This window comes from Hippoglossus stenolepis, chromosome 20 (assembly GCF_022539355.2).
Source record: "Hippoglossus stenolepis isolate QCI-W04-F060 chromosome 20, HSTE1.2, whole genome shotgun sequence".
Lineage (NCBI taxonomy): Eukaryota > Metazoa > Chordata > Actinopteri > Pleuronectiformes > Pleuronectidae > Hippoglossus > Hippoglossus stenolepis.
This window is the reverse complement of record NC_061502.1, coordinates 4,510,409-4,530,713: the sequence shown is the minus strand read 5'-3', so window position 1 is coordinate 4,530,713 and position 20,305 is coordinate 4,510,409. Positions and strand designations below refer to the sequence as shown.

General features: G+C 42.4%; 1 protein-coding gene across 1 annotated transcript in view; it reads right to left on the bottom strand.

Moving 5' to 3' along the window:
- snap25a (synaptosome associated protein 25a) overlaps window positions 1-19,716 on the bottom strand; it is a 34,368-nt gene extending 14,652 nt beyond the window's left edge. The window contains exons 1-3 of the mRNA XM_035144710.2: window positions 19,556-19,716; window positions 3,668-3,811; window positions 1,946-1,987 (exon numbers count right to left, since the gene is read on the bottom strand). Of these exons, the coding sequence (XP_035000601.1) occupies window positions 1,946-1,987; window positions 3,668-3,739 (114 nt within the window). The 5' untranslated portion in view covers window positions 3,740-3,811; window positions 19,556-19,716. The remainder of the gene's footprint in view (window positions 1-1,945; window positions 1,988-3,667; window positions 3,812-19,555) is intronic.
- Window positions 19,717-20,305: the final 589 nt, after the last annotated feature.

The following is a 20,305-nucleotide window of genomic DNA, read 5'->3' as shown; positions in this document are numbered from 1 at the left end:
ATGGACGTGACTGAATGTGCTCTACGAGGTGGGGTCTTCCAGATTCCCCTCAGCTATTTGTGTGGTGATGGTATTAACACATCCAGAGAGAATTGATAGTGAAGCCAGTCATTCTGCATTTATTTCCATACAATCAGGAGGAATTTGTATTCTGTACATCTTTCAATCCCCGTCTGTCCTTCCTCCGTTTTTCTGACCATCTATCAAACTGAAGGAGCAGTAAACATTCTCCCCCTGCTCCTCCCCTGTCTCTCGCCTTCACTACCCCCCCCGCAGTAGAGTCATATGGAGCGAGATATGTCAACTGATGATCAATATGACCTTGAGATGTGCGCCAGGAGATTGTCAAGATCCCCCGCCCCCAGCTGCACAAGCCTTTTCTCTTCCTGTATCCTCCACTCTTCATTTTACTGCCTCCTTCCCTCACTCCCCCTGTTGCCGTGCCACTCTCGGAGCCTTTCGATTCTCTTTCTCCTCATCTTTCACCCTCTGTTTATTACAGTGTTATTTATTGGCGCGAATAAAAATATGGGTGTGTATCCTCCGTCTAACTCTCTGACATTACTTCATTTCCTGTAATACATGCTATTCACTCCATCACTCAGTTGAGTCATGGTTCGCTCAGTCCTGCTCTTCAGGAATAATGGATTAAAGCAATTAAAACAGAACAATGATGCTTGTCTTAGAGCGAACGCAAATTTGGACCCAGTGTCAGAAATCATTGATGTGACTGGCACTTGATCACAGGACCTTGAAGTAGTTTGTCAGCATCAACTACAAAAGGTTTTCTTTGTAAGCAAATGCTATTGTGGATTGAGAAAGAGACTTGATTCAAGTTCCCACATTTTTTATTAATAATGTGACGTGTGAGCTATAACCATTCAGCTATTGGTTCGCTCAGCTGAGAGATAAATAAAAAAGTAAACAGGACTCATCTCTATGCATTATATATGAAACTGGAGTCAGGAGACGGTCAGCCTAACACAAAGCAAACAGGTAACCAGGAAACTGCAACCAGCCAAAACATACTCTTGTACATAACTCATTTAGACTTTGTTTTTTAACACAGTAACACATAACTGAGTTGTGCCGGTAAGTGTAGAGTCCTGCAGCAGGTTGGGTACCCATAGGTAAAGTTGTGTAAAGAAAAAAATTAATTAACTTGAGCGTGGGGATGCAAATTCACATTAATCTTTATTTTGTTAGTTTGTTAAAATATGAATTAAGGTCTCATCCTTACCAAAACATTACATTCTTCTGCCATGGAGACCAGCTAACTTGTGTTTTTAACTACTGGTTACAGATTTACGAGTCTTTACCCATGTATGTGGAGACAACAGAGAGATTGTAACTCCTCCGTGTACCAGGACACAGTCAGCTCTGCTCCTGTAAGACAACACACAGTTGTCCTCCTCTTGTTTGCTTCATGTGTTCAAAGTGTTGTAGTGTTCTTTGTTGAACATGGAGAATAATGTGGACCTTGTGTGAAAGTGTCTTGGGAATGCTGGCTCATCCACATTTACAATGAAGCCATGAATAAAGAAATGTATTGTAATTTGCACTTTGTAAATAATCTATTAACGTGTAATTACTTCTCAATAATGGACTCACTAGACACAAAATGTTAACATATGCTGCTCTTTGTGTTGGAGTCACTCCTCCCTTACCGAACTGCTGAAATGAACATTTTACATGTCACAGATTTAATATTCAAACATATTTAATAGATTGCTCAAATTGTTCCTCTTCAAATTTGAATTCTCTTATTATACACTCTGGACTCGGCACAGTAGATTCTTTCTTCTGCAGTTTTTGGATTAGATAGTGAATCAGTCCGATCACTTCCTATTCATGCTGTGTCATATTTTGTCTCAGGTTATATTGAGGAACTATAAATGAAACCTTTACACCGACACTGATCCGTAATGCAAAGTGTTTGTCTTACCTCTTCCACCAGCTGCAGCATACGACGAGTGCTCTCCAGTGACTGTGGACAGACAGGAGATAGGATTAGTGTCCATTTGTGATCACAGCCCACATTTATACAACATTATAAGGAGCGTTTTGTGGAGTGTGTAGCAAATAAAGCGACACAATCATGTGTCTGTGTTCGCTCATTGAATTGTGCATAAGCGAGCATGTATCACAACAAAGTGGAGTCAATTTGAACAATCAGCAGGACACAGACAGGATCAATAGCTGATGTTTATCGACATGAACTCAACATAAACTCAGACAGACTGTCCTGTATTGAATATGGCAGATCACATAATAGGAGATTTGGTAGTAGGAACAGCGCCTGAATCAACTGAAGCTATTGAATTGCTTGCTCTGGGCTACATGATGTGGATTTGGAGTTGGGATCAAAAGCTTGATTTGAAGTGCTTTTAGGCACGTTTAAGATCCAGTAAGTCACCAGCCATGTACTTACTGATACAGAGGCTCTGCGTATAAAAAAACGACTTCATTGTAAAAAAAGGCATTCTTTGATCCCTCTCTATCCCTTCCTCCCTGACAGTTGGATGTCTATTATTAGCCTGTGTGCTGATAGATATGTAGCTGCACGTTCCGCTTCCCTCTCTAACAAGCATGATGCTGCAGAGCACAGCTTGCTGGCTGGAGCCACTCGGTGGGGACGGCGCGCTGTGATATCTCGTCCTTCTCACAATGACACAGCTTCGCCTCGCTGTGCTCGCTGCGAGCACGGCTGATCTCCTGGAGCAGTGGGGGGGGGTTGAAGAAAGGGGGGTTGGGTAAGGAATGGAATGAAGTGCGGGCCTGGATTTGAGGCGACCGTTTTTGATTAAGTCAGTCTTCTTTATGTTTTTTTTCCTCCTTTCAGCTCATCTGTCCGTTTCCTCAGTATTTCATCTTTCCCTTTCACCCATTTTCTGGGATTTCGTCTGAAGTCAAGCCACCAAGATACAATACGCTCGTAAATTAGAGCTCGTCCTTGTGATCTTTGATGTGAAATTTGCATCACATGAGCTGCTGTCCTCTCTGTGGATCTGAGAGCTAATGTAAGTCAGTGCAACAGACGGGAAAAAGTGTTATTCTGACGCCACCATTTTGTGCATGCCCCATGTTCACGCATGTGCACGTGTGTGTGTGTGTGTGTGTTAAATATTCTGCTCAGCTGTGCCAGTGTGACTCATATGTGAAGCTAGAGGGTTGTGGGCTGATCTGCTCTGGGCCAGGACTGATACTCACAAATGTACACACACACACACACACACACACACACACACACACACACACACACACACACACACACACACACACACACACACACACACACACACACACACACACACACACACACACACACAGAAGCTGCACCACATTCCTACATCATGTATGTAGTCACACGCGCATTTGTGTCTGGTACAGTCACACACACACAGCCCAAAGCAGACAATAACATGGTGCTGTATAATTTCTATTATTATTCATTCAAGGTCTGAAGGTACTTCTGCAAATGCTTTAAAATCATTTAAACATTATTCTATAAAACATTCTTCATATTATGAGAATGGAGTTAAAACTGAGACTTTTGGTTTCTTGCAAATCTTACTTTGCTTGAATTACAACTAAAGGTCTCTGTTAGTCCGCGTGTGTAAATGTGTACATGCCGTCATGTCGGCACGCCATCACAAGTCGTTCTCACCTCATCGGCGAGCTGGTCAGCACGTTGCTGCATGTCTGACAGCTCATTGCGCATGTCCGCGTCATCTGCCATGGCTGCTGGATGTGGGGGGTGGAGGAAGTCTCCAACAGGGAAGAGAAGATCCTAGTGGGAGTCCGGGGAGGGCTGGAAGAGAGATAAAAAATAAGAGGAAAAGCCTTTAGGATGGAGAGCTGGATGCTGCAGTGGAAACAGCTGAATCCACAGAGGCATTAAACCGTCTTCAGGCTTTGGAGAACTCGGATAATTTGATGTGCGACTGATGTTTCATCACGGAATGAGCATGTAGCAGTAATCACATGCAGGATCAACATCAACTTCCCTTTGAACCTCCCTGAGCTGTCTGATGAGGAGGATTAGACACAAGCAGCAGTGGCAGCGTTTGACTGGAGGTGGTGGTGACCAATGATTTGAAGCCACAGATTTTGCAACAAAATCACTCAACAATCACTTAGTGTTGCTAATTGTTTCGCAACTTATTCAAGATAAACTCAGACTAATTCGAGGGTAATTCATTCCTTTTTTATCTTTGTAGGCTGTATACATCCGTCATTGGGGAACATGTCCTGTTAAGACGCCCTTGAGCACCTCTGGCATCAAGTCACTCTGGATAACAACAACAGCTAAAAGCCGAAGGTACAACAAAGTGAAATGTACTGCGCAGGGGACGAGGAGGAAAATAAGAGAACAAAGAAGCATGGCATGCAACAAATAGGCAAAATGAGTGTTCATCATTCTTATAAAATCCTAAAATGAATGTAATAAAACCAAGGGGTAGCCAATTGGGAGCTGCTGTGTCCCAAGCCCCAGCAAGTGTTTGCTGTTTCAGGCGGTATAATGGAGGATTAAGAAGATCTTGCAGCAGCAGCGTTTGTGTATTGGGTTGTGAACGGAAAGGGAAAAGGCGGCTGAGGTTTGCAGAGGAATGCCAGTCTCAGACAGGCAGGATTGACTGGGATTTTGCAGGATTAGCCACAGAGAGACATAAACAGCCTTGTTAGCCCTGGAGCTGTGATCCTGCCCAACCCTCTGCGGGTCATGAGACTGGCATCACCAGTCAAATAGTGTAGCATCTGCAGATGTAGGATTACTGGGAGCTAACTCTGAAGATGATCTTAAAACGACTTGTCTTGTGTCGGATAAATTGGAGATTATCAGCGGATATGTCTATGAGACGTCGTCGCAAACTAGCATCCACATTATTAAAACCTCTTGAGAATCAAATTCCTTTCCACTGTTTTCTGGTTATGAGGTCATTCTGCAACAGTAATGGAGTCTAGTACCGAGCAGGAAATAAGGATCGATAAGGGATCAACATACTTTTTATACATATCCTTAGGGAAGTAAAATAAAATAAAATACAAAGTGATATTTGTGATATTAACACTGAATCAAATGACTGAAATATGACAGCGCCACTTGTATTGCCAATCACAATGAGATTCAACACCAAACTGCAGCTCTACAAAGGTTTAGAGTCTTTTGGCCCATTGTTTTGGAGGATCATGGCTCTGGAGTGAACGCTAACCTCTGAGAGCAAAACAGCCCTGAGGCTGGTCAAGAAAGTCAACCACCCAACAAGATTCAGATATTTTCCTCTGGAGTTGATGGTACGTCAGTAATTGTTTTTAAATTGTCAGGCACACTCAATATTTGTGTTTCTGTTATTTAAACCTCCCCTCTAATGGAGAGTTTTGCACAAAATGTTTTTTCTTCCAGTTTAGTGTATTGATAATTTTATTTTTAATCAACAATGGATCACTTGACTACATATTGTTAAAGAACAATCATCTAAATTTGTTGCCATACATCAGAAACATTGTGCAGATATCTGGTTAACTCACGTAGCTGCTACACTGAGCCAGACATTTCCCCGCTGCTCTGTATCTGCTACATGTCTTCGTTTCATCAGCTTCATGAGGTGTCAATATGTCAGTGTTGTGTTAACAGCCGGCTTCTACCTCCCACAAGGTAATTTAGCACTGGGGTGTGAAGGTGAGGACAAAATATTAGAGGGAACAAATATGGAAACTTGCTCTCTGTGTTAATGTGCTTTTACATTGTGCTACTTCAGTGGCACGCCTTTCTTCTGCTTTACCTAACTCTGCATGTAGTAATTAATGTTAATTGTGCGAGTTGTCAGAAAAGTATAACCGGTAAAAGTTTAATTTCCATTTAGTCGAGTGATGAAGATGACAATCTATTTCTCTTTCATATTCACTTCATCGTTAATTCAATGAGAAGACTCGTTTTTGTTTGTTTTTTGTTGAGTCTTATGTGGCTACTGTATGTACATGTATGTGTGGTGGACCTTGGGCAGAATAGCCTAAGCTTATGCTGGTGCTAATGTGGATACAAATGAGGAAAGAAAGTAACAGCAAAATGCATTGGTTGTGATGATAAAACTGACATTATTATGATTACCACCACCACGAAAACATTACAGGGGAAACAGTCGAGGTGATCAAGTGCATTGGCGAGAGAGTCTGTGTTTCTTATTGGACAGATGGCTTCTTCCACCTGGACATGCATCATCCTGGTGACTGAGCGAGCAGCGTCTGGTTGATATTCTGCCTCGGAGGTCCTGATGTACCCTCCGTGTTTGCTTCATCCACTTGTGTGCACAGAGACGTTCGCATTAACAACATCTGCCAGCCAGAAGTCTGAATCATTAAAGCCTCCCTGGGTTAGAATATACATCCATCGTTCATGTCCGTGGATGGATTCAGTCATGTGTATAGATCAACAGCTGTATCATAATGATTAAGTCCTGCACAGGCTCCTTTTTATTATCACATTTTAATGGCAGATCCCCTATAGTCAGAAACAATTATATTTGTGGATCCCATTCATTCCATCCCTCCCTGCTCTGATTTCTCACATCACTCCCCCTTTCCCTCTCGCTCCCCTGCATCGCTTCACAACAGCAGCGGCCATGTTGGGTTACATAAACCTCTGACCGGACTGTGCATTGCCTAATGTCTGAATCGAGTCAAAGCCTCTTCAGAGCGACTCGCCGAAGGAGGAGAGGGGCATCATCGCCCGCCTGCCTGTGCAGTTATGTAACTAAATTCAGGCAATTAAGTTTTAACAGGCCACGCTGACCTTTTACTTTACGTCTCAATTAAGCTCCACATTTGTGCATCTTAGTGCCCCGAGCACCGCCCGCTTCAGCACCGGAGCAAGTTCACCAACAGAACAGATACAGAATACGTCTGGAGTAGGCGTTACGTAAGAACACGCTCTTCTAATCAGCGCATTCATCTGTGTGCATGTTTTGGTGTTGGATTTTATTACACTTAAATGTATTCATAGCCCAGGTTATGACATGGAAGAGGACAGATAATAAGAAAGAGCAATGTTATTACACATAGGAAAATTTACAGTAATTAGCCGAGACAGGTCTGGTTTAGGTATAGTACTTTGTTATTATATAAATGAGGAATAACATGCAGATTTGTAGAAATGTATCCCCTCCTGGAGCTTTGGACTGTAACACTACTGCAACCTTCAGTGAATGACTGAAGTCCTGTATAAGGGTCGTGTGGTGCCACTTGAGCGGGTTCCATTGAAGGAAGAAGATCATGGGATATGGTCAAAAGCTACGAGAAAATTAGATAAATTAGATATCTAGTTTATCATTAGATATCTTTAAGACAAAAGTAATGTGAAAGTTTAAAGACAATAAATCGTTTGTTTACAGATTCATTACTCTGTTAAAATTAAAAAGGAGTTAATGCAAAAATTGGCCTAAATTGTCACCTCCAGACATATATGTGATGCATGTTTTTTTCCGCAGGCTTTTCTGATCACACGACAGAGACAGTGGGAGGTAAAGAGACCCAGACTCAGCCTTAATATATCGTATACAACTCGATGAACTACCAGCAAGGCCGAGCCTGCGTGTCAACGACTTGTGCAGCTGTGATAAAACTGTTCAAATATTTTCTCCTCTGGTCAGTATGTTAATTTAACCATTTTTATGCACTGACATGCAGCTCTGTGTTCAGCTGCAGTGCAAAATCACACTGTGCTCTCCTCCTAAATCCATTGCCTGGGATAATCTCTGATGCACAAACTAGAATCAATTAAAACGAACAAAGGAGTCATTTCAAAAGGCATCTGAGCTAATTAATTCCAGCCAATCAACACCCAAAGGCTAAGAAGTTAAGAGCTCAAACCACTTCTGACTTTATCTCAAGACCAATGAGTGCAATATTCTTCATCACTGATCCCATAGAACAATAGAAGGTGTAGATAGATAGATAAAGAGAAGGCACTGATATGTAGGTAGTGATCACCTGAAAATGCCACTGAGATTAACCGGGACAAGAATTAAAGTGGTGGCCTTTGAGTTACAGAATCTTTAACCAGCAGACCCGCCCCGCCATCCATAAAATGCTGCCTCTCAAAGGACACTAATTTGTCTGGAGATTCCCGTCTGATTAAATGTTGGGCCGTCCAACTGAGAGATCGTTTTTAATCACTCACACAAAGTCCTCTGTCAGCACATTGGAGGAAGATAATAAACTTCTGACTGGACAAATCGGGAATTCTTAATCTGGCTGAAGTGGGCCTCCAGTGTGCATGCACCGTATTCATCGCAACACGTGCCAAAAATAACTGTCCTCATTAAAAACATGTTTTTGCATACTTTTGCAGGAGATTTTATTTTTTACATTCATGCTAATGTATACAAACTGGTAAATTACTCCTCTGCTCATTCAGATGAGCAACTGCTTTGCTTGTCAAACTACATAACTTAATTTTATCAGTAACAGTAATCACTCTATCCTGTAATCAGACTACAGATATCCAGTTATCTGTAATCCTTAACAGACTAATATATTACCTCTGCCAAGGAGCTTATGTTTTAATTTGTGTTTGCGTGTCTGTTAGTTAGCAGGATTACACAAAAACTATGCAGATTACCACGAAAGTTGTTGGAAAGATACGGTATGGGTCTGGTACATTTGCATGCAGGAATTTTTTTCCTCCAATTTCCTTAACATTGCGAGATAGGATAGACATTCATTAAAATATTTTCCCTGAGAATAATTTATTGATCTTGATGAAAAAATAAATCTATGATATCTATGAGTGCGTGTAATGTGGGGCACCTTGACTGAATCGAAGGGGACTGTTGGGGCTTGGCAGAGCTATGCGCTCTATCGAGGGACATTCTAGTGGCATGTTACTTTTCATTTGTCATAAGGAGTGGTACAAGAACTGACAGAATCCTTTATGTATCTACAATCGTAAGAAACATCACTAATTATCTGCCACAAATGTCGCTAGAAGCCCCTCGTTCCCATTGTTAACATCGGGAGGAAATATAAAGGAAACCAGCTCCATTCACTGTATATCTCCTGTGTTAACTTTAAACAAATCCATCTCTGAGTGTGTCGGCCGCTGTGTGTTGACACACACCCACACAACCTTTGCCCTTGAGTTTCTGTCACCTTGTCATCGTGTGTTACTCTGATGCAGACATCTATGACAGGAAATGGTGAGCACTGTGACCCTCTGTCCTGAATTTAACAGGAAGGTAATAAAGAACAAGAGCAGGAAAAAATAAACATCAAGCTCAAAGTCATTAAAATCACACAACTACGGCTGTGGCACGGTGCGCTAAACACACAAACCCACCACTGTCCTGTGTTTGCAGGCGCACACACACTTTTATTACATCCATGTTGCCCGTGGCAGTGTGAAGTTTGCTGATTAGCATGATTAAATTTATGGCACAAGAAAAGGTGCAGTGATTTATATGAGTCGTGCGTAGCAACAATTATCATAGATTTCAAGGCAGTTACAGGAATGAGGATGAGCACTGCACATTCATCAACAGTATGTGGAATAACTGGCTGAGCTTTAAAACATGGCTAATGCCTGCATTTATATACTATGGAACAGCCTCTGCATTAATGAAAACATCCATGAATGTTTGATAGAGCATCCATCTTTCAAGCTCCATCCATCCGTCTGTCCATCCTTCCATCAATCCCCCTGTTTACTGTCCTGTTTGCTAGAACTGACACTTCAGTGCAATAGCCATGGGGACTATAAAGAAAGATATGAAGATACCCTTATTTCCATTCCCCATTCATTCCCTCCCAGAGGAGGTGGATGGCATATTTCATACCCTGTCCAATCACATTCTACCTGCAGAAGATTACCAGCCCCCACCAGCTGCTCCTCCTCAACTCTTTCTCCGTTCTTTTCCTCCTATATCGTTTGATAGCTTTCATTTCTCCTACATGTCTTTTATCTTTGTCCTCCTTCCTTCCAGTCATCTAAATTGCATCAATAAGAGGGAATCTCACATTAAGATAATAGCAGATTCTGTAATGCAGTACAGTATATGATCACCATCTCGAACAAGTCATGTTCCTTTGGTAAATGCAATGCATCTTGATCAAAATCATAGCTCCTTAATTCAAAAATGTGACTACTTCTGAAAATCTTGATCATTTTATGACCTGACCAATTCAGACATATTGATATGACACAGAATATTGCCATGTTAGAAAGGTACTGGAAAGCTCTGTTGCACCTTGTGGCAAGAGAAGCAGTAGATCTTTGTTTTTCATTGTTTCATGCATATAGAGTTAGAGTGTGCACATCTCTCCCTCTGAATGTGTATGTGTGTGTGTGTGTGTGTGTGTGTGTGTGTGTGTGTGTGTGTGTGTGTGTGTACACACACGCATTTGGCTGCCATTTTGTTTGCTTTCCAGTTTTAATTTCAGGTATCAATCATTTATCTGTATCTTTCTTTAACATCAGATCCTTGATGGAAACGTGCCGTGGACACCGTCTGTTGGAGGCTTCAGAACACACACGAGTGTGATTGATACAGTTTGGCAATTTGAAAAATATCTCCCTTTTTTGCTTATTTAATTCTGCTCTACTTAACTAGCTCATGATATCAGAGTGTGACCAACACAGTGTTCAAATGACAATAACTGGAAATAAAGGTCATCCTCAGGCCTGGCGGTTTAAAACAAACCATCTCGCTGCAGTCAGCACAGTAACACAGGAAATACTAATGTGAATGGCGCCTATAAAAAAAAAGATCTTGTTACGTAAAAGGACTTCATTGTGAAGGTTTCTATAGTGCTTCACTTATACGGCTGTTATCTCTCATTACAGATGACTGCAGTAACAAAAGCTGAAATAGATCATGTGATAAAAGATCGTTGCTTTTTAAACTGACATATAAAACATTTTATTTGGTCACAAATGACATTGCAAAAGTGAAATGATTTATAATCCTGTAAAGACTCCAACGGCCATTTTGCAGCTTAGAAGAACACTAAATGATTCTGTATGCTGAATTGCTTCTTCCAATCAAAAGCATTTTTGTTTGGAGGTTTCAGCATATTATGACCACGACAACAAGATGACACTGTCCTTCCAGGAACCACAGTGAGCCTCAACAATAACAGCTGTGATGTAACATGACTCATCGAGCCCAAGTGTCCCTTCAGCTCCCTCTGTACCAAGGAGCTAGCATTAAGTGCTGCTGCGACATTCCAGTTGCTCGCTCTTATAAGAATACCATGAATTATTGACCTGAGGAGTCCACGACCCCATCACTTATTCATCCGGCTCATCCCACTGTAACCAATCACATAAATCTGCAGGCGAACTGCTTCAGAACGAGGATGGCATTTCAAAAAACGGAATTAATTTGGCCATTAAAGCTAGATTTAAAAAAGGTGACATTATTCACGCAGGAATCCTTAGATCTCTTCATTAATTAGGGATGGGAGCATTTGGTTGGTCAAACATTCGTTATCATTAAAATACAAACACACTAAATTAAGATGGTGAACAGGCTAAATTTTATACCTTACAAATATTTGCATGTTGGCATTGTTGCACTGAGCTGCTAGCGTGGTTGTATACTGAAATATATTAACCTAAAGACTTACTTGCTTATTTACAGTTATACTGACACCAACTCATTTAGACATGATTTTAAAAACATGCCAAGAAATCACTGGTTCTAGCTTTTTATATCTGAACATTTGCTAATTTTCTTTAACATCTATGATATTAAATTAAATAACCTTGGTAAGTGGCCTGTTCAGACAAAAAAAAAACATCAGACCATACAAAACTACATGCCATTTTCACACACGCACATCTGCATTCAAACCTAAACTCAGTCACGCAAACTGCACCATTGAATTACAGTGTCATTTTCATGATATACTGTCTAAATAAGCTGTAGGAATTCACGTATGCAGGCTGACATCAGGAGACCATGTTGTCCTGAAGGTTTGCATACAGAATAAGATGAGATGGGAAGGGGGGGGGATGGGAAGAGATGCTAAATCTATCTATTAAACTAAGCAGCAGAGGCAGCTTCATAGAAAAAAACGTGACTCAATTTCACAATGTATGGTTTGATCACCATAAAAGCCCTAGTGACTTGGTCAGCGAGGAACTAACATGCTGTGTTTTCTATGTACAGAGATACTAAGACTCAGACATGATCTATTCACAATATCCTACAAGGCATGTTAGGCAACAAATAGCAAATCCTACAAGACACATCGTATCCAGGCCTGTGGCAGTGTACTAAGCTATTTACAGGCGAGGCGGAGGGAAAAGCAGACAGACGAATTTACACTTGGAAATTGACATGGAGGTTTCTAAAGTGTTTAAAGTGATGTTGACAGTTTCTCATCAGTGTGGAGTGTGAGGGTGTTTCTGGGACGCTGAGTCTTTAAGTTTACAGCTTTCTGGATGCAGCGTGTTCATGGTATTCCGGTCACACATCTACTCTCATTAACTATCTTTCCAGAGTGACCGCTCACTCTAAACAGCTTGAGGGATGTAGCCACAAGATGATCCGTGTGTATGTTAATGTAAAAACTGCAGTGCGGCTCGTCGATGATCATTCAGCTCTGAAGTAAAAACAATGCCATCATCCTATTTATTGTCTCTTGAAGGTGGTGTTGCGGCTGCATTTTCCAATAGAGACCAGAGAGTCTTAAAGGTTGCTAGATGAGGACAAGCCTGGTGATTTCCTGCATCCCTCTGCCCACTGTTACGGAGCTGCTGCTTATCAGCCTGCTCCCTGCTCCTTGGAAACAAGCGCAGGGCAGAATGGAAAGGACAATAGACCAGACAGGAACATCTCAGTGGTGCAGGCTGACGTGTTTATTTTTAAACCAAGGTGGGAAGACGAGAGAAACGGAAAGTAAACACGAACAGGGATGGAAAATAATTCAAATGAGGCCATATTTAGTATGCATAGCTTACCACGCCCTTCAGCCCAGTGCTCACAGTCACCGCTGTGGTTTCTGTGCGTGAAAAGGGGTTCTGGCTTCATCATTTCGCCCACTCAAGGGAGCACCCAGAGCCACATTTATTACAGTGCGGCTATGACGTTTTGGCTGCTAGAGGGCCGCGGAGATATGACATTTGGCAAGGGAAAGATGACAGGGAACACTGCTCATGGGCTGATGCTGGCAGTAAAGTTGAAGGGAGACCGAGCAGGTAGGTTCAGATGGGGTGGAGGGGGGGTTCGGGGAGGTTGGGGGTTTTGAATTGGAAGCACAACCTATCGTGTTTTACAACGTCATAAATGTCAGGGGGAGCGAGGTGCGAAGGCTCTCCGGGTGAAAGATGCAGCAGATGTTCTTTTTATATCTGTGAGTTAGATGGAATCTCAGGCCGGGAAACGCTGAAGTATAAAGAGTCAAAAGGAAGCATTCCTGAGGTTTTAGCAATGCAGCACTAAGAGACCAACAATCTGTTATGCCCTAATCAATATCGATGACTTTCATTACCCTTTTGGTCACAACTTTTTTTCAGCATGGAGCAGATTAGCACACTTGGGGATTATAAAAAGTGTTGCCAGCAGGAAAAAAAAATTCCAATCAGTGATCCCCTGAGGTTAATTTCGCAGTTCAACAGGATACATCCAATTCTCATTCAACATGATTTCTCTAATCATTCACGGTGGTAAGTTATAGTAGCCAGGCCACTTCAGTGTCACATTAAGAGCCTGTTAAATATTTGAGGAGTCATACAATTAACATTTAAGTGCACACAGCGGATGAGAAAAACCTGACAGGAAACACATAAAAATATCAAATGACACCTCCGCTTCCTTCTTCACCTGTAGCCACTAAAGAACTGCTAAATACTTTTTTGTGGATTTTTGATATATCAGTGCTAAAAATCTGTTCACTGCTTGGTCTATAAAAAAAGTCCAGAAAAGTCCAAGAGTTCAAGTCAACAAAGAACAGTCCAAAACCCAAAGATCTAAGTCTACTAGCATATGAGGAAGATATTTCAATATTTCTGTTCCTACCGTAAATACTGCAGTGCTGACCTCCAGTGCTGGTCAGTGTAAAAGAATCAATAATACAGATACTGCTCAGAAGCGATAAATGGACATTGATGCTAAGGCATTATAAATTCATCTCAACAGATTTAATAAACCTGTGTTGTGACTGTGTAGCTAAAAACTAATCACATAGTCAAACCAGATGCATAATAACACATGATACATCAGACCATGTATGCCATTATGCCCTATGCAGCTCTTTATACTGTAATACAGTGTGTGCTCCATGATGAAGTTTAAATGCGACAAAACTCAGGTGAAAAAAAGAAAACAAATGAACTATGCCACATATCAGAGACTGATAAAGGTTTAAGTTAAGGCAATGCAGAGGCCGACCTGCACCAACAGGCCTGGTCAGCTGCACTGCAGCATCGTAAATTACCCAGCCTGACTGAGACCTGCAGCAACAACATCCCCAGAAAAAGCCACAAGACAATCCACTGAACCTTGAATGAAAACCATCCCCACACTCCACTCGGGGTCATGTTTGCAGAAGACTGACACAGTCGTAATATCCCTGCACCTGAGCACACCCGGGCCATGCAGCGCAGAGCACAGAAGGTGTATTCATGTTGATCCGGGCAGATCGATCGGAGACATTATGCTTCACCGATGCAGGGATAAGATGTCTGTACATGCTTTTATTCTGGAAATGGAAGCTTTAGTCATGTAAGGGATGCTTAAGAATACAATGCTACCAAAGCATCGGCTAATGCTGGTGGTGAAAATGATATGTTTGAAGCTACAGATCAATGTGAAACCATAGCAGGCTGCACCATACCCTGCACATGAGCACACACATGTAATTTCACTCCATCGGCTTGCCATAGCAAAATCTGACACCCAAGGTTTATTCCTGGGCATCTGGAATTTAATATTTGTTCTGGATGATTTCAATAGAGGCAAAGATCTGATCTATGAAACATTAATGACACTTTTTACAGCACACTTTCTTCAAAAGATTCAACCTGACAATCATTCCCTTTAGCACTTTCTCTCAAATTTATATCCATATTTGAATTTTCGGTCTCCACACTCTTTTCTTCCTCTTTCTAACCACTTTCATTTGCTCCCCCTAAACTCATTTTATTAATCAAAAGAATAACTGTCTAACCCCGAGACAGCAGGAGAGAGGACAGATGGTAGAATGATGACAGTGCCTGTCTCATAAATGTACCTTTAAAAGGTAAAATCATGGCAGACGTTTTGATTCTCGGTTCCAGAAAGGCTTCAAAAGCAAAAGCATCGCTTGGGAGATAATATGAACCACATCACGTCTGTGAGAGGATACAACTGATGTAAGATAAATTAAACTAAATTTAGAGAAGCTGTGCTTTTGTGCAAGAATTAATAGATTCATGCTGCTCATACCTGCTACCTATCTCCGTTAATAACCATTCAAACTACCCCACAAAATACAATGAGGCAACGGGTTCGTCCAGACTAGTTTTAGAAATCACATTTTCACACTTTCTAATAAAAACTTCAGTGTCATAGTGAAACTGTGTTTCCTCCCCACGGTCCTGGGGCCTCAGGATTGGCCATTTTGTTTCTCTGTGTTTGTGTCTCTGAGAACGTGACAGGTAAGGGGACACAAAAAAGCAATACAAGTTGTTTTTCTTTTTTTTTTGCTGTTGCGTATTTAGCTAGCACTAGCGAACAACACTCTTTGTTTAAAATAACCACAGACACATTGTTTGACACTGAAACATTAATTTAACATTTTAAGAAAATATGCTTAAATGAGAATAATTGATGCCACTCACTCATTTTGACGCTAAATGTGAAGCAAAAGCCAACATCTGGTTAGCTTAGCTTAGCTTAAACACTGGAAACAGGAAGAATTGGCTCTAAGCAAAGGTAACAAGAGCCTTCTATCAAACTAACTTGCACCAAAAGAGTAAAAAAGACATGTTTGTGGTGTTACAGGAATGTGTTAGCCTATGTTTTATCACAATATATTCTCGATAAAATCAGACGTTCTTATGCATTGATTTTGATTAGTTTAACAATAAGTGAACTGTAGAGGTGCTGGTTGGTGGATTTTGTTGTCTTAAGACAGCCGTTTCCCTGTTTTCCTACTTTGTGCTAAGCTATGCTAACTGGCTGGTAGTTCTTAGCTTAGCACAGCTTGGTATTTAACAAAGAGGCATAACAATAGTACCAATCTCCTCATGTGATTCTTAAAAAAGACAAAATGTTTCACCTTTACTTTAAAATGCATCTGCAGTAGATTCATCATTTCTGTCGCTTGATTTACAGTTTTTGCTCAAACCCTGTCTAATGTTTCGACTTTTGTAAAATATTATCTTATGTAGCTTAAAAGTAATATCTGAGGCCTGACAACAGTTTCTTTTTCAAAGTTAAAGCCATGTCGTCAACTTTGTCATGAAAGGAGACGGTGCAAAGCCCACTTAGAATGTAACCCCCTTTGTGATGTCTGAAAATCCCTTGTTGTAACCTCAGACCGAATCGTCATGTCTCCTCCGGCTCCAGACGATGAATTCAGAATTGGCATCACTATTTAGGAAATAAAGAGAGAGAGAACAGCATGTCTGACCACCTCATTCAGGATAACTCAGTGCTGCTAATGCGACAGCAGCAGTAGGAGCTCTGCTGAATCCAGGAGGAGGAAGATTTTGTCTGTCATGCAGCTAAAGCCTGAACTGCGCAGTGACAGTTAGAAACCACCAGAATAGGCTTTAAATTCACACTTCCCATCCAGAACACTTCACAAAAGAGCAAGCAGGACTGGTTCTGTGCTCAAGGACACTTCATAAATGTCCTTGATGTAGAAAAAAACAAATTTCTATCTGTACGTCAAGCAGATGCAGTCATTGTGTCCTTTTGTACAAGAAGTCAGAGCCGAAGCTTCTTTTGTGATGCTGCACCTGTCCTTCTTAGGCCATCAGTCATTTGTGGAGGGAAACAGGGTATTTACTCTTGGATTCAGGCCCACGATGTAAAAAGGCAACTGCTAGTGCTTGAAACGATACTAAAGGTGTCTGATATGTCAACATTTCAGAAGCTCATAATCTATTGTAAAAAAACAATTCTAAATGTGATGAAATCTCTCCATTTTAAGAGAAGCAGTTGGAGAAATGCCAAAGAGCCCCTCTGTCAAATATGAAATTCAAGTTCAAACAGAGATCTTACATGGCTGTAGCATGAGGGTAATATTATGTTGCCTATTCATGTGCAGACCATAGTGCAGACATGAGGTGAATGGCTTGGTCTGTTAGAGGCTTTTCAGACCTTAGAGATTCTTTAGGCTGTCTTTAGGAGGAGAGCCGCCATAGACAGAGAAGCAAGGTAAAACCTGTACCTGCACCAAAACGCGCAATGCGCAGCCGGCGTTCAGTATTCACCAGCATCGACCACAGAGGCTTTAGCTCCATTTCAGAACAGCTCAACACGAACATGAATAAAAGTGATCCTGTGAGATGAACAACGGCCGGGGTGTTTCTGAGAAAACAATCAGTGGATGGTTGATGGTGTTGTGAGTCACCCATTTATCCACAGAGCAGTCCCTTCACGGAGTGGTCTGTACAGGCCTGACCCCCCCTTCTCCCACCACCACCTCCAACCCCCTCCCTGTTTCTGTCTGCTCTCCCTCCTCCTCTCTGCAGTCTGAATAGTTCAAGCAGCATAAACGTGACATGGGAGAGCGTTTATGGCAAGCAGAGCATCCCTTGGGGGAGAGACTGTGTTCTCTATATGCTGTAGGCTATAATGTGCCATTGTCGTGAATACAAAGCTGGCCGTGTTCACTGGGCTTTCCTTTATATGAACTCATAGCCTATTTGTTTACTTCTGTGTTTGAAATAAAAATAAGGTCATTAAAAAAACCCACTAAAGGAATGTAAGGTGCCCACTGCAGGATTTTCAGTGATGTGACAAATCAACCCTAAGCATCTGCCAGTGACCGTGAGCCAGCAAGTCCCACCGCCACATGTGGTAGTGACTGCTAAATAATCCCAGATGCATCAGAAATCCATAGGACTTCACGATGGGATCTGTCGCATCGTCAAACCTCAGGACAACCAACAATCCTTCCGTCTCGGTTTTTGCATCGCCAGGCTTGGGCACCTCTCACAGCAGCGGCGCACAACAGACAGCACATGGCGTCGATCCCCCACACATGAATCCCCACATTGACTAGTGTTTGTCACCAGGGCCTACCTGCAGACATCGATCACGTTCTCCTGGAGAAGCGTGTGTTCAGTACGGGTTTATATGCAATGGAATTTGGAACAGCAAACACCCGCACAGCTCTTGCGTGGTTTAGAGAATTACATCTTATAGGGTCACGTTTAGAAGCGTGGATGATCTTTCCGTGGCACCATGTGTGGCGTGTACGCAGGTTAATGCAGCAAACACCTGTGGCGAGCACCAATGTAGCGCACGGGCATCGTGCGCCATGCGCGATTGACAAGACGGAGCCCAGTGACGGATGTGCGCGTGGATTGATGGATGAATGAGAGGGGGAGAGGTGGAGGGAGAATGGGGGAGGGGGCGTCATAGTGCGGGTTTCACCGCGGTCCTCCCCGGCGTCCCCCCCCCCCTTCCATTTCTCGCCTACCCCCCACCGGGATATTTTCGATCTCCCCTTCAAACCCCAAATCTGAGCATTGCGTAAATGAAGCTCAGATTTGACCGCTAGCGATGCAAAGACACTGCGTTCAGAGAAAACGAAAAGAAATAAATAAAAGGAAAAGGCGCATTCATGGAGCTGGATCATGCTTCATGCCCCCTCCCTCCTGTTTATATCGGCTGTACCCTCCTCCCACCCACCGACCTCACCATGGCGCAGTTTACTATTATTCTCTCAGTCAGACATCCGCCTCTTTTAGACACAGTGATGCTGTTTGTGTTTGTTTTCTTGTCTTTTCTCCCTCTGACATGTGTGCCACAGCCATGATGATGGATTTCACCGTGTTGCTGCCACACCAGCGGTCTGCGGGCTGCCTGCTGCAGCTGTCTCGGTCAGCCACGACACGGGTTTGTTTGAAGACAACAACCCCCTGTTCCACAATGGCTGAGCGTAATACGGTTATAACACATTCTCATCTCATCCTCCTGCATTATTCGTGTTTGGACTCAGAATGAACCTGTTGAGACGTTTGTGTTTTCTGTCTCTGCCGCTGTCCGTGGTGCTGAACCCGCTGAAAACGCCCACATTGGATAAGACGCATTACAGCGCACCGCATCCATCCCCTCGGCGATCCACTGTGCGTTTGAGATTTATCACCCGGGGACTTCACTGCCTCCAATCCTCCCTCCTCTCCTTCTTCCAAACCCCTTCTCTTCTTCACACTATAAACAGCGCTGCAAAACATCCACCACATCCCCCAAAACGAGATGGAGCCGAGAAGCATGTAGGTATAACGCACGGAAATTAAACAGACCTTCACAAACCTCTGCTGCTCCACAGTGTACAAAAAGGCAAACCGGGTGAAGCAAGACATGGTAAAGATGGAGTATAGAAAATGTCTCATTACCTGCGCCTGTTGTCGGTGCCCTGCAGTCAGTATGGGAGGAAATGTCGGCGTATATCAACAGCTACACCGACCCTCTCTCTCTCTCTCAGTATATGACTGGGATGCTGCAAAGGCACTGCGCGTCGACTCAGTCCTCCTCGTTTCTTTTTCAAGTGGGAGGGGGGCGGTGATGGGGGGGGAGCGTGGCAGCAGTGCAGCTCTCGTCAAAGATGGCGGACACTTTTGACGTCAGCAGCAGCTTTTAATAGATATTTGTCAGAGAAGGAGAGAGAGAGAGAGACTTCAGACAGTCTTTGTTACAATGGGCAGCTGCACAGGACAGCAACACAACAACTGAATATTTTAGATGGTTTTGAATTAAAGGCCTGCTGCTGTTGTGTGTCTCATATCACGCCAATGTCATGTTAGATATACAGTGGATATCTAGAGATGTATTCATCCGTCATAGATTACCAGATTTGGCCTATATAGGCCTATTAATACAGATTAGGCCCATAGGATCATTTCAGTTTGAGGCATTTAGTTGCTAATTACCACTTGCAACACAGGATGATTGTAAACGTCTCATAGCCCATTGTGCATTCGAATCAAATATTATTAAGCTTATTATCGTAGGGAACCTCACTGTCACTCTTCAAGTTGGCCTCCCATTCAGTATCAATGGGACTATCTTCATTCAATGTTAAATGCAATCTGACTGGTTTTCACTGGATGTGACAGGGACTGTAGTAACCTGGATTACTTGTCAGA